The sequence below is a fragment of the Podarcis gaigeae genome (genome assembly GCF_964106915.1).
Source record: "Podarcis gaigeae genome assembly, chromosome: 7".
In the NCBI taxonomy this organism is placed as follows: Eukaryota; Metazoa; Chordata; class Lepidosauria; order Squamata; family Lacertidae; genus Podarcis; species Podarcis gaigeae.
In genome coordinates this window covers 48,980,982-48,995,166 of record NC_139683.1, presented here as the reverse complement: position 1 = coordinate 48,995,166, position 14,185 = coordinate 48,980,982, and the positions used below count along the sequence as shown (strand labels likewise).

The 14,185-nt window shown below is 40.9% G+C and overlaps 1 protein-coding gene across 1 annotated transcript; it reads right to left on the bottom strand.

Annotated features, from left to right (window-relative positions):
- Positions 1-414: 414 nt before the first annotated feature.
- Positions 415-13,773, bottom strand: NDUFV2 (NADH:ubiquinone oxidoreductase core subunit V2). The gene is made up of 8 exons (XM_083746812.1): positions 13,567-13,773; positions 10,063-10,128; positions 7,509-7,571; positions 7,300-7,416; positions 4,977-5,145; positions 3,471-3,580; positions 1,667-1,743; positions 415-573 (listed from the first exon to the last, which is right to left on the bottom strand). Exons 1-8 carry the CDS (start codon positions 13,756-13,758, stop codon positions 480-482), a joined length of 888 nt encoding a protein of 295 aa, XP_083602938.1. The 5' UTR covers positions 13,759-13,773; the 3' UTR covers positions 415-479.
- Between the last annotated feature and the right edge of the window lie 412 nt (positions 13,774-14,185).

Genomic DNA, 14,185 nt, shown 5'->3' with positions numbered 1-14,185 from the left:
GTAGCCGTGTTGGTCTGCCATAGTCAAAACAAAATAAAAAAAATTCTTACAGTAGCACCTTAAAGACCAACTAAGTTAGTTCTTGGTATGAGCTTTCGTGTGCATGCACACTTCTTCAGATACACAGTGTATACTTCAGTGTATCTGAAGAAGTGTGCCATGCACACGAAAGCTCATACCAAGAACTAACTTAGTTGGTCTTTAAGGTGCTACTGGAAGAAATTTTTTTATTTTGTTTTGATATAGTGTTGTGTTACATGGGTTAGAATAGCCCTGGTTTGGGGATGACTTGCATTTTCCATTTGCCTATAACAAAATTAATAAATATAAACAATAATAAAACTTGAATTTTAATCTCAGGTAACTATATTAAAGTAAAATTATTATACCAGACTGTAAGCAACTGAACTCATGTTTTCATCTGTATGCAGTTCAGATTTTATTTTCTGAAGTAGTTCCTTACAGCTAGAACAATAGTCTTAAAGGTCTGGCCGAACTCCAAAACCAGGTCCCTTGGGTGGTTCTGTCAGAGAAGTGAGACCACCAGCTGGCTCACAAGAGAAGCGCCCACTCCTGCAAAAAGAGAGAGCAATTAACTTATGCATTACTTCCATTGCACTACTCATCTTCAAGGGTAAACAGAAGTCACTCATTTTCTTCAAACCTCTTTAGTTCTGGATATTTGTGAAAACATGAACCTAGTCACAAGTTTAAAAACAAGTTCAAAAGCCAATGTATGCATGCTACTTTCTAAGCACAGTTGTAGTTCTTGCATGTTCAACTTTATAGCTCCACTGAAGTAACTTGGGCTTACATCTGAGTATAGGATCAGGCTGTGTCTTGTAAACCAAAGATGTAGGTTGAATTTTACAAGCTGAATGTTAGGGAAAAAACCCTCAGTTGTTAAATTACTGTGTGTTTATTACATTTTTATCCTGCCCTTTTTCTGAGGACCCCCATATTATTCTCACAGCAACCCACTGAAATAGGTTAAGCATATATGAGACCAGCCCAGTCTTCCTGTGAGCAACATGGCTGAGCAGAGATTTGAATCTGGTTCTCTCTGGTCTTAGTCTAGCACTGTACCTCACTGGCATAACATTCTTCCTCTGTAGCAAGCATACAATCAAATTACAAAAGAAAGTGATGCGGCAAATACTGTTTCTCAAAAATAAAAATTAATAATTTCATGTCTGAGAGGATCACAATTTGACTATAACTTGCAAAATGATTGCCACAAATCAGTGAATCTGATTTATTTAGAGTGCTGTATAGCCAGTGAAGGCACTTGATCTGAAATCTATGCAGTGTAAAACTAGCTTGAGCCTCCTGACTGTAAAGAAGTGAAGATGTAAGCCTGTCAAATAAACACTTGAATAAACACACAATTATATTTAGAAGCAATCCCATCTCTCTGAAGTTTGGTCAAGACTCAATACTGCTGTGAATTCAGCTATTTCAATGAAATATTTTGGCAACTAGGACACAGACCCTTAAAGTTTATAAACTTGAAGCATCATTGGAATAAAGGTTTATATTTGGTTTCCCATATCTATAGATATGTTTGCAACTTGCTGTGGAAAGAATATGTAATGCTAATTACATACGATGTTACCGTTCCCAATTTTCCTTAGTATTTATTATATGGTACAAATGAATAAAATACCTTGGTCCAGGTTTTGGAACTTTTCCAGCTTTTAGTTCATCAATTATGTCTTCTATGTCTTTTGTTGTCAGATCTTCCTGAAATGTGAAATAAGGAAAATGTAAACATTTCCTGACATTTAAAAAAGTATGACAGCATTTTTTTGGGACTAAAAGTATCACTCTGTGGTAATTCTATTAACCCTTGAAAAAATGTAGGCATAATTATAGCTTTTAAGTGGGGCAGGTTTCCTGCTGTCTAGTAGATCCTACAATTTGTCAATATGGTTATGGGAACAAATGCTCACAGCAATACGCTACTGTCACACAGCAAACACGGAATACAAACTGGTTCAAATCTAGCTCATTTCCAATAAAAAACACACAATCCACTTAATTATTTCTGTGAGGAAACAACTTTTAGTACACTTAAAATAAAGAAAAAACAGGATAAGTTAAACTGGATAAACATAGTTTGATTACATTGGGTTATATTTGGTTACTCTGAATAGTAAACTCAGATGGTAAGCACCAAGAGGTATTGCAGAAGTACACTTTAAAGGAGGGGTACAGGACAACCCCTCTTCTAACAGCTTATTGAGGACTGAGCACACTCAGTATCTGGTGGGGAAACAAAAGTCTGTGTTTGGGAGAGGGAGGGGGAATGAAATGAATTAACCTGCTAGCATTGTCCTCTTCCAGGATATCAGAACAGGAGCTCCCTAATTATTTTAATGCAAATATTTTGTTACAATTTTGGGGACTATTTTGCCGTGCAAATTCCAAAGCAAACCTAGTTAAGTGTCCCAGTAGTACAGGACAGAATAAGTTGTGGCTAAGAGAGAGGGGCTTATGACAACCCTGCAATAAAGTCATACTGTATGCTGCAAATCAAGCTCAAGTGGTTATTACACTTCAGCGTTGTTCAGAGATATTACACCCTAGTGCAGGTTTGAGGATTGGGATGAAGCAAATAGCGTGTGCAAATCTGCAGTGATACCCATTTCTCTCATTGCAGATTGAGCTGATAAAAGATTTTACAACAACCCTGCAGGGTTGTTGCAGGTTGGGGGATGTGCTGAGAGAGAGAGATAGAGAAGCTTATGACAGCTCTGCCATATACAACTATTAATATTGCACGTCAGAGGTGGGGCTGAAGTTGATTCATATTAAAAAGGTAAAGGTAAAGGTACCCCTGCCCGTACGGGCCAGTCGTGACCGACTCTGGGGTTGCGTGCTCATCTCGCTTAAGAGGCCGGGAGCCAGCGCTGTCCGCAGACACTTCCGGGTCACGTGGCCAGCGTGACGAAGCTGCTCTGGCGAGCCAGCGCAGCACACGGTAACGCCGTTTACGTTCCCGCTATAAAGCGGTACCTATTTATCTACTTGCACTTAGGGGTGTTTTCAAACTGCTAGGTGGGCAGGAGCTGGGACCGAATGACGGGAGCTCGACCCGCCGCGGGGATTCGAACCGCCGACCATACGATCGGCAAGTCCTAGGCACTGAGGTTTTACCCACAGCGCACCTGCGTCCCTTGATTCATATTACCAGTCAAAAATTCTCCATACTTCTCAGGAGGAAGAAAAGGCCACTCTGCATGAACTGCTACTTCAGACCACCTTGCAGAGAGGAAGGTTTGTGTTCTATTAACTTGCATGCAGACCAGCTGCACTTTATATTAAGGTTGGAGTCAAGTCAAGGAAGAGACTACTTTTTTGATGCTAGTGTTTGTGTATTCATCTCCCCTAAAGCCACAGGATCAGACAACAAATGCACCCCATGGATACACTGCAACATTTTGATGGAGGGACCCACTTGTACTTACATAATAGTTATCATTTATTTGTACCATTGGTGCATTTACGCAAGCCCCCAAACATTCCACTTCAATCAGAGTGAAGAGTTTATCAGGTGTTGTTTCTCCAACTTTTATACCTAGGGACATAAGCAAAAACAAAGCATTAGAACCTTGCAGGCCTTTTCCCACTTGCCCTGGGAGGCCGGGGCCCTGACTGACTCCAGCTACACAAGCTGAGGCTGCTGAACACTCTTGGGCTGGGGTATTGTTTAGCGGGAGGTTGTTGCTGTTATTTATATTTTTTAAAAAATATCTTTGTTTTAGATCTTATTAGGATTTATGTGGAAATTGTTTAATTTTGTTGTATGTTTATTGTTTATGACCACTTTTGTTGTTTGTAATTGCGTATTTTTTCATGTTGTAAGCCGCCTTGAGCATGGTTTGAACTATGGAAAGGAGGAATACAAATAAAATGATGTATGTGTGTCTGTAATCTCAAACACTATTTTCATAGTGATTTCCTTAAATATAAACAAGGACAAAATGCCTAGATTGTGTCTGTTTAGTTAAGTTGGGAATCGTGTGCAAACAGGTGCTCTGTGTGTGATCCCCAGCCTGATCTAACAGCAGGGGTTGCATTCAAACTTACAGGACTATAAAGATCTGGCTGTTAGAGCAGGCTGGAGAATCTAGTTTTATAGTGCATGCACTGTTGAATAAGGACTGATATTTAAAATTATAGCTGTTTTAGACCTTATAAAACTGAAAGCAGTTGGCTGCATTATATGAATGCCTGTGTGGCAGTGGCATCCTGCCAGGATGACAGCTACACCCCCACCACTGTAATATATTTAGCAAAGTGTCAGGATGTGAAAACTTAATGTTTCTCTCCGTTGTTGAACAGATCCATAAAGGTTGTACTTGTCTCATAACATTCAAAAGGTTACTGACCAAGGTGTGGTAGAGTGAGAGATGATGTCTGGTCAGACCTGGACAAAGATCCAAGCTATAGAAACTATATCTTTAAAACAGCCACAGCCATTTTTAAGCAAATTAGGAGAGGGGATGTTGAAAACATTAGGCTCCCTTAATTTTTATGTTTACTGTCAGGTCCTGACATTTACCTCCTTTTTTCAGCATTTCCTGAAATTTCAAGTCGTATATACTGTATAACCTGTTATTCAGAACAGATTGATGTCCCCAGAAGAGAAGGGCATACAATTTCTAGTTGTAATGTGGGCTTACAGTTATGCAGATAATTATCACTGCTGTTAAGCAGGCCTGCTCCTATGCTCTCATTTAAAGTGTTTTCAGTATCAGTTTAAAACACTATTATTTGAAGTGATGAGGTTTTCACATTTTAGTTTGATTCCAAACACTTTCTTTACTTTCATTTCCAGGAAGAAAAAGGTGTAGTTGCAGAGAAAATGACTATACATTAAAAATGTTCTGGAGCCTTACCAAATCCTCTGTAAAAGGTAGTACAATGTAAATGAAGAACCCCACATAAGAGAAGTAAGCTACATATCCTACCAAGCTTCTTCTGAATGGCCTCTAATATGCTATCCGAGTCACACAGCATGCAAGGCGTAGTGGTGCAGATCTGAATATGGTATTTCCCAACGGGTTTACGATTATACATTGTATAAAAGGTTGCTACTTCATAAACTCTCATGGGAGGTATGTCTAGAATCTCAGCAACCTGTAACAATAAAAGACTTTTATTTTTTCAGGACATAAAATGAGCAGTTTCAACTAATACCAACATTTTGAAAAGCAATTATAATGCCAGCGATGATATGAATCCTTGTATTTCTTAACCAACAATTTTTTCCCACAAAATGTGATAGTAAATGTGCATTTTTTTCAAGCGTTTGTTCTTCCAAGATTGATTATTAACAAGGTTTATTGTTAATAATTATTAACAAGGTGTTATTGTTAATATAGTCCATGACCCGGACTACAGTTACCATCAGCCCCAGCTAGGAAAGCCTTTGGTGTATGAATGATGGAATTTGAATCCAACAACAATAGTAGATCCACAGGCCATGATTTAATCCCATGAACTCACTGGTAGAAATTATCAATAAATATTTTAAAGTGCTAGATTTGAGACTATTCAAAACCATTTTACAGACTATCAAAACTATTTACAAACTAGAAAATGTTCTACCACATAATTCAAAGCAGCACCAAAAAAACCACATCCCTGTTGTCCTATTCTGTCTTTTAGTATACCTATGAGTGCACTACCCTTGACCTGCATATAGTACATCAGCAACGTAGTCGGATAGGAACAGTCAGTGCACTTTTATTCAGATACAGAAGTCTTTTAGAAGATTTCTTCATGACACAACTTTATTAGAAATCCATAGTATAGACAGTAAAGCTTTTAATAACTACTACTACTTACACTGGTATAGCTTCTTTCACATAATGTGCTTTACATTTTGTACAAGACTAACCAACTATTATAAACATGATTCATATGCAAAAATACACAATAATGATTACATACAAACATACATACATACATACATACATACATACATACAACTGATCAAATAAACAACAGGGACATTCCAAAGGGCCTTAAGAAATTATGTACAATATTCCTTAACTCAAGACCAATAATCACATAAGCAAATGATTAAACAGATCAATTCTCATGCTCAAACAACTGTAAACTCAAACTCAGGTCTCACACTCAAAACATTTTTAAACCCTTAAAACCTGCCTTAATGAAATATCGAATATAGGCAAGCTATATAAGCCAAAAGTTGACCTGTCTGATATTCTGTTCTCTTAATCTACACATCAATCTCTGACTTTTGTCTTCTGGGTTTCTGGGGTTTTCCTGTTGTTATTCCGTCTTTCACAGCTACAATAAACCTACCACTAAAATTATGGACTGGTCCTTTCTTCGTCAGAGGGCAAACGGGCAAATTTAGCAGGGGATCAAATACTTCCCCCCTCACTGTAAATACGATAGCTTAGCTACCAGGATATATTCCCCAACATCTGTTATACCACTCTGTGATGGACTGGATGTTGATGGCGCTCCAGTTCCCTTCGTATAGGATTCTGGATGCAGCTAATAAGCACCCATTTCCAAATGTCATGTTTTACTGACACATCCAAGTAATTCAACAACAACAACAACAACGTGTAGCAGAACTCTGTATACCAGAAACCTATTCTTTTGGTCTTTAATCATTCTCAAACATTTTTTTGCCCAGTCGCATTTCCACCTAAGATGATAAAACCACCCTCTTTTTGCAGAAGGTGTCTGGGTAATTACTATTTTATGTCATTTCGCAAGAGTAATATACCACTGGGGCCATGCATATACAGTGGTACCTCGGGATGCGAACGGGATCCGTTCCAGAGCCCCGTTCACGTCCCGAACAGAACGTAAGACGTGACAGCGTGTCTGCGCGTGCGCAGGTCATGTTTTGCCACTTCCGCACATGACGTCATTTTGACCGTCTGCGCATGCGTGAGCAGTGAAACCTGGAAACCTGGAAGCAACCCGAAGGCGCTCAACCTGAAGCATATTTATCCCGAGGTATGACTGTAAAATGGTTCTTGCTTGTTCCCATATTTAACAAAAACTTACAAACCAATAGCCGAAACTTTTCTTACACTTTCATCAGAACATTTTCACCAATATTCTGAGCCCACTTGAGAATGTATTCCTTGACCTGTTCCTCTGCATCATAATTTAACAATAATTGATGAACTTCAATATAAGCTTCTCAAACTCTGCCATATCTTTTTGTTGATCATTATATCTAAGAATGTGTTTGAAAATATCTTAACCATGGAGGGTTTGCCTCCTGAAATAATGAAGTACCTTATTCATCGCTGATATAGGTAGCCATCCATGCTGTCTTTGGGCTAGATCCAGGACTGACATCACTGCTCCAGATTTGTGTCCCTCTGGATAGTTGCTTACTATTGCCTCTATTCGCTGTTAAAGAAAATAAGCATTACAATAGCAAAAAAAAAAAAAAAAAAATCAGTTTTCTGTAAAGATACAGCCTATCAAGTATCATGACATACCTTATAGTTTTCAGGTGTGAAATCAAATTGAGTATTTGGGTTGTTTTCAGGAGTATCTCTGTGCTGTACAAACAAAATAATGAAACAATTACACATATTTAGAACACATATGTCAGATGCAGCAAAAACAAGACTATTCTACCTTAATAGTTATGTAGAAGATGGTATTTTGTACAAACACAGCTTCTCGTGCAAATATGAAAAGATGCATGTGAAAAAAAAATGTCTTCTATTCAACAGATACAGGAGCTGCTTTCTCCTATACATCTGGTCAGCCTATTTCAAACAGACTGAAATAAAATACTGTTCCCTGCAGTTTAATCATATGAAAAAAGCTTTTTTAAAAGACTAACACTTTAGGGAATTAGAGCTTCAACCCTGTATAAGTATTATAGGTAAATTCCACTAGTATCAACATTGGTGAATTTGCTTTAAGGATTGCAAAAATAAAAACGCAATGCAAACTGTAGGGATTGTACAACAGTCAGCTGATTAGTCAAAAATTAACTATCACTTTACTATTTCATAGTCCCCAAGCCAAGTTAATACCAAACGGGACAGCCAGAATATCTCCTAGCATGAAACATAGTATGAAGTACAGGCAGGTTGAAACTGCTACAGTGCACCTTTTCTTGAAAAAACATCCCTTGATCCACTCTCCAACTACCTACCACCTTCCATCTTTGAACTCCTAGAGCATGCTGCTTATTCCTGTAATGTTGCCTTTTTCTTTCCTACTCAACTCCCTCCACAGCCCTTCTTCTTTGCCTCCTTGGCAAAGACTCTGGTTCATACCCTAATCATCTCTCATATAGAATAGCGCAATCTTCTCCTTGCTGGTCTTCTAAATTTTGCCTTCTCATTTCTTTTCCAGCACTCTCCTGCCAAAGTTGTTCACTTCTGTTGCTGCTCTGATTGTGAGACACTCCTCCCCAAATCCCCTCACTGGTTTTTACTTAGTTCCCACATTCAGAACATACACCTTGCTCTCACCTTCAAATGTCTTTCCCCTTCTCATCTCTCCACTATATCCAATATATCCCTGCCCATGACGTTTGCCCCTCCAGCTTCACCATTCTGTGTGTTTACTGCTGCCTTCTTTTCCCTCCCCATTGTCTTTGTTTTCCCTGTACAGAAGTTTAGTTAAGCTCCTCAGAGACAGGGACCAGTACTTTTGTGCTCTGTAAAGTGTTATGCATATTGATGGCATTATATACATAAATAATAATTACATCTCAAGTAAAGAAAAAAAGCACTAAAAGTTCAAGTAGCTAAGTGCCTGATAAAAATTAAAAGCAATAATTTCTGCTTGAGAATACAAAAGAGCTACAGAGGGTATAATTATGTATTGCAATATAGGTACACATAGAGGAGTCATGTATCATAAAGAATGGTTCATGTTATTTTTCTGAGCATATATAGGCACATTTAGACCCATGGTCCCCTATTGTGTAGTTTTCCCCACTGCACATTTTGTCTTTATATCAGCAGGTCATCTATATTAGGGGAAGATGCCTTTTATTCAGTCAAACTGTCTCAGTATTGTCTATGCTGAGTGGCAGTAGCTCTCAAAGGTTTCAGCAAGGAGTCTTTCCTGATCCTACCTGTAAATGTCAAGGGGGTTGAACCTGGGACATTTTTGCATACAAAGCATGTACTCCACCATTAAGCTAGACAGCAGGACTTAACATCAGAAGTGTTGTAAAGTCATACAACATGGGCAAAATTTATCAAGCCTTATTGACATTTCATCATACCCTACCGAGTGGGGTTAATGTTGTGATAACTCTTTTGCTGCCTTCATGCCAAATTTCTCTTGCCTGTCTATTTACAGGTTCCAGTTACAGTAGAACTTCTACTCACGACCACAATCCATTCCAGAGGCCCATCCTTATGGTGAAACGGGTCATTGGGAGAGGTGCCGTTGTGCACAGGCGCGGGCAGCGATCACCCGCTTCTGCGCATGTGCAAATGGCGATTGCCGCTCCTTTGCGTCTGCGAATGGCAATAGCCCCTGCGCATGCAGAAACGGCAGCAAACCCACTGGTTATTTCCATGTTTCCCGCGGTCGCAACTCTGAATGTCTGCGAGTGGAGGCGGTTTTAAGTAGAGGTTCTACTGTACAGTTAAGTGAAAATGTAGATACAAGTCTTTGAAATAAAGCCAAATAGAAGCACTGTTTGTACAATCTATAAAGCAACAACGGTATCAAAGTTACAATTATGACCCACAAAAACTTCCTGCTGAAACAGGTTAACTTCCAGGTTAACAGTACCACCATTACTGCAGAACAGATGCATTATTCCAACACCCAAATAAACAGAAATAATTAAAGCTTTTGAACTCATATGGAGTTACTCAAATACATTCTCTCTCCATAAAATCTCATCTTCATTAATATAAAAAGGAGAGATATTATCAATGTAGTCTTACATTTGCTGAGAAAAATGGATTGTGATATTACTGTGGAGGACAAGTGATAAAAAAGACAATAAAAACCACATTTCTCAATTTTCAGTTACATCTGCTTTAGTTGTACATACAAATTGCTTACCACAAATAAAGCTCCACCACCACCATTGCGTACAGCTGTTGCATGAAGAGAGCGAAGCTGTGCCACCTACAAAGCACATTTTATAGAAGGTAAGCATCTGTTTTAAAGTTACATCTTACATATAGAGTACCACATTTTAAAAAAAGCAGGGAATACCAGAGAAACCAATATTTAACCCACCTGAAAAAAGTTTTGTGTCTGCCCATCCCTTCTGCTCCTAAACAACTTATATAATTCATGATGGCGCTACCAACTGGAAGCTCAGAGCAAACGATGATGATGGGCATGATTTTAGCCTGCCTGTGACCCTCCTATGAGAACCGCCTCAAATACTTCTTTTCCACAGGAACTACAAAACCACAGTAAAGTTTGCTTGTGCATCAGTTTTCAAAGCTTTTATCACCCTCAGCCATTATATCAATCCACTGTCTCACACCAATATGCTTGATTGGAATCCTCCAGTAATTTTGATCTAACAGCATGCTTATCTAACAACTAAGTGGTCATAGAAGACTACCAAAGTGTGCTGCAGCACTAAAGAAGGCACATTACTTGAATCACTGAAATTGCTATAAATAGTACCCAAATAAAGTGCAGTAGTAGGAAAACATTGAAAATCAATGTGCTAAGAGGTCATAGAGAAGGAAACGGGAAAAGAAGTACAGTATATGCTTGGGCAGGTCTTGGGCAAGAGGCAATTTTACCATGAAGCAAGCGTACAATAACTAATATGAACAAACAGATTATCAATGCCCATTACTGTATAGCTATTGCCAAAACATAGAACTTAACGAGAAGCTATCTACAGGCTTCTGGCTAAGCAACAAAAATGAACCTGAATTTATCTTGGAATACCTATTTGCCACTATATACTCTCTCCTAGTGGTTGTCTTGAGAAATAGTCTGGTAGCACACTGCTGCAAGAATTCAGGTGTGTGTTGATATACCTTTTCAAGTTTACAAAAGAGAAGGAACAGCAGTTGTATGCATTTGAACAGCATGGTGCATCACTGTGAGAGAACATCAGAATACTTTCCTAAACTGCTGCCTAACTTTAGAGAAGGGATGATAAACATGGACTAAAAATAGCCACATCCGTATTCCAACCCTGCCTCCCACAAACTTTAGTTGTAGGAGGTAAAAAAACACAAGTGTTTAGAAACAAATAGTTAGGCAATCAATTTTTTTTCTGCAGGGGCACCAGAATCTGTTGCTCATCTAAAAACTACTGTTTTTAGAAATTAATTATTCAAACAGCACATAGTTCAAACTATGGTATTCACTACCACATGATGTAGTGACATGTTAACTCCAATTTAATTACTTTAAAAGGGAATTAGACAAATGATTGAGATAAGACTATCAATGGCTACTAGTTATGATGGCTATATGCCAAGTTCAGAGACAATATGCGTCTGAATACCACTTGTTAGCGAGGGCTATGGCCTTGGTGTCCTGCTTTCCATTGCCCTTTGGCTGTCCATTGTGGGGAAAAGGATGCTGAACTAGACAAGCCTTTGATCTGATACATCAGGATTCTTATGTGATTGGTGCCAAAAACAAATTTTAATTTTAAATTAAATGGAATGTTGTCTTATTAAAGTAGAATCCCAGAATTGTAGTGTTGGAAGGGGCCATGGGGATCATCTAGTGTCCAACCTGCAATGCAGGAATCTTTCGCCGAATGTGGGGCTCAAACAACCCTGGGATTAAGAGTTTCCTGCTCTACTGACCGACCTATATTATTCATTTATATACAGAAATTTGTATGCACATACAACTATTAATATGCTTCATGAAAACAGCTCAATAAAGTTGTATGCAAACTCTACTATTTAAAGTAACTCTTTAAAAAGGAATGAGACCGTTCCTTTTATAAAAAATAATTCAAAATGCACTAGAAATTCATCAATCTTGCAACTGTCTTAATGCTCTTGTGGTAATTTCTATAACTGTTTCCGATCCCGTTTTGCCTGCAATTAAAGGTAAAGGTAAAGGTACCCCTGCCCGTACGGGCCAGTCTTGACAGACTCTGGGGTTGTGCGCCCATCTCACTCAAGAGGCCAGGGGCCAGCGCTGTCCGGAGACACTTCCGGGTCACGTGGCCAGCGTGACATCGCTGCTCTGGTGAGCCAGAGCTGCACACGGAAACGCCGTTTACCTTCCCGCTGGTAAGCGGTCCCTATTTATCTACTTGCACCCGGAGGTGCTTTCGAACTGCTAGGTTGGCAGGCGCTGGGACCGAGCAGTGGGAGCGCACCCCGCCGCAGGGATTCGAACCGCCGACCTTTCGATCGGCAAGTCCTAGGCGCTGAGGCTTTAACCCACAGCGCCACCTGTGGGTTAGGGAACTCCTATTAGGGAACTCCTTTTCCATGCTAAGAAATACACATTGCCCTCTTCTTTCATCACCCACATGTCAAAAACATGTATTTACGGTACTTAAAAACCAAAGTGACACAACAGTCCAAGTTATCTTAGATTTTATGCTGTTCATCTCAGCAGTAGCCCCTGCTATGGAATACCAATTCCAGTCACTGTGCTTCCTATTCACTAGCTATCTCTTAGGTATAACACAGGACTCCTGCCATCATTGGGCTCACCCAGGGCTTGTGTTGCTGGTCTGTTGGGCAGCCTTTGTCTGTGGTCAGAGGGGAAAAGCAGCAACGATAAAGCAGCGCAGCACAAGGTCTGGGCAAGTAAACAGACAACAAGGAGGGTAGTGCCGATGAGGAAACAGGCAGGACAGATACAGACCTACATGTTTAAAAGGGGCCTGCCAGGGAATCTATCTAAAGCCGGAATCGATTTAAAGTGCTTCCTAGGACCCCACCACTTGTGAGGCTCCAAAACCAAGTGCAAAGGCCCAGCAGAAAAAAGAGCTCATATGCTCACCCAACCTGCGCTTCCAATTCTCTATCCACAACTTTATCAAGATTTGACAGGATTAGGAGTTTGGTCTAACGCTGTCACTTGCAGTAGTTTGAACGTTCCCAAGACCTGACTTCACGTTACACGCGACAAACGTGTAACGCAACCCTTACGGTCGCTCCTGCTTGCAGAACAGCCATTCCAAAAAAGGAGGGTGGCATTCAGGAGGTGAAGAAGACGACGGCGTTCGTCATTTCCCATCTACCTGCCTCCCCGCGGTCCGCAGCCCATTCCCTCTCCTCGTATGGTTTATTTTTCTTTTATAAGGCTAATTCCCAGGAAAGCATGGACCCCAAAGCGGTAACCGTAAAGCAACCCCGCTCCCCACCAAACCCTCCGCCCAGCCCTTGTCCACCCCTCCCGCCATCTCCGCTTCTCCGCCGCAGAGGCTGCTAGGCTCGTCGGGAGCGGGGCAGAAACCGAATCAAGCTCCTCCCTTTCCCTTTCCACCCGAGGAAGGCGAGGGCCGCCTCCATGCCCTTGGCCGCTACTGCCCTCCACCGACACTGCCGGGGACGCCCGACCAGCGCGCTGCAGGAAGCGGCGTTTCCCTCAGCCCACCGCCCTCCTTACCGAACGCGCGAAGGCGGCCCGAAAAGGAGCGGACAGCAACATGGCGGCGCTCAGCCGCGGCTCCTCGCCGCCGCCGCCGCTGCCGATGGACAAATGGAAAACTTCTCCTTCTTGAGGAGACGCTGCTGCTGCTGCTACGCGCTCGGCGCCGCGCACGCAGTCCAAGTGCGAGCCGCAGGCTGAACTGCGCATGCGCGCGCGACCCCGCCGCCTGCCGGAGATTGTGGACGCGCGTCCAGACGAGGAGGAGGAGGAAAATAGAGAGGCGATGGGTTTCGAAAGGCAGCCCGATCGCGTTATGGAATGCTAATGGAAAAACGTGTTTTTAAAGCCAGAATGTGCCAAACTTCAAAACTAGCTATATTTAGACCACAGGTGTAAATGTATTTATTTGTCCAGGTCTTTCGAACCCGATGGTTCTTAGTTTTCATGATAGATGTCATCATGTCAGATTTTATTCTGTTTTATTTTATGTTACTGTATACAGTATATTGTATGCTGTGCCTCCAAGGAGCGCATCACAGCTGTTGGTGTCACTGGCAGCAGCAGAAAGCAAGTGATGCATTCCTTGGAGGACGGATCTGCTGCTCCTGTGGATCTGATCCTGCCACCTGAGGCC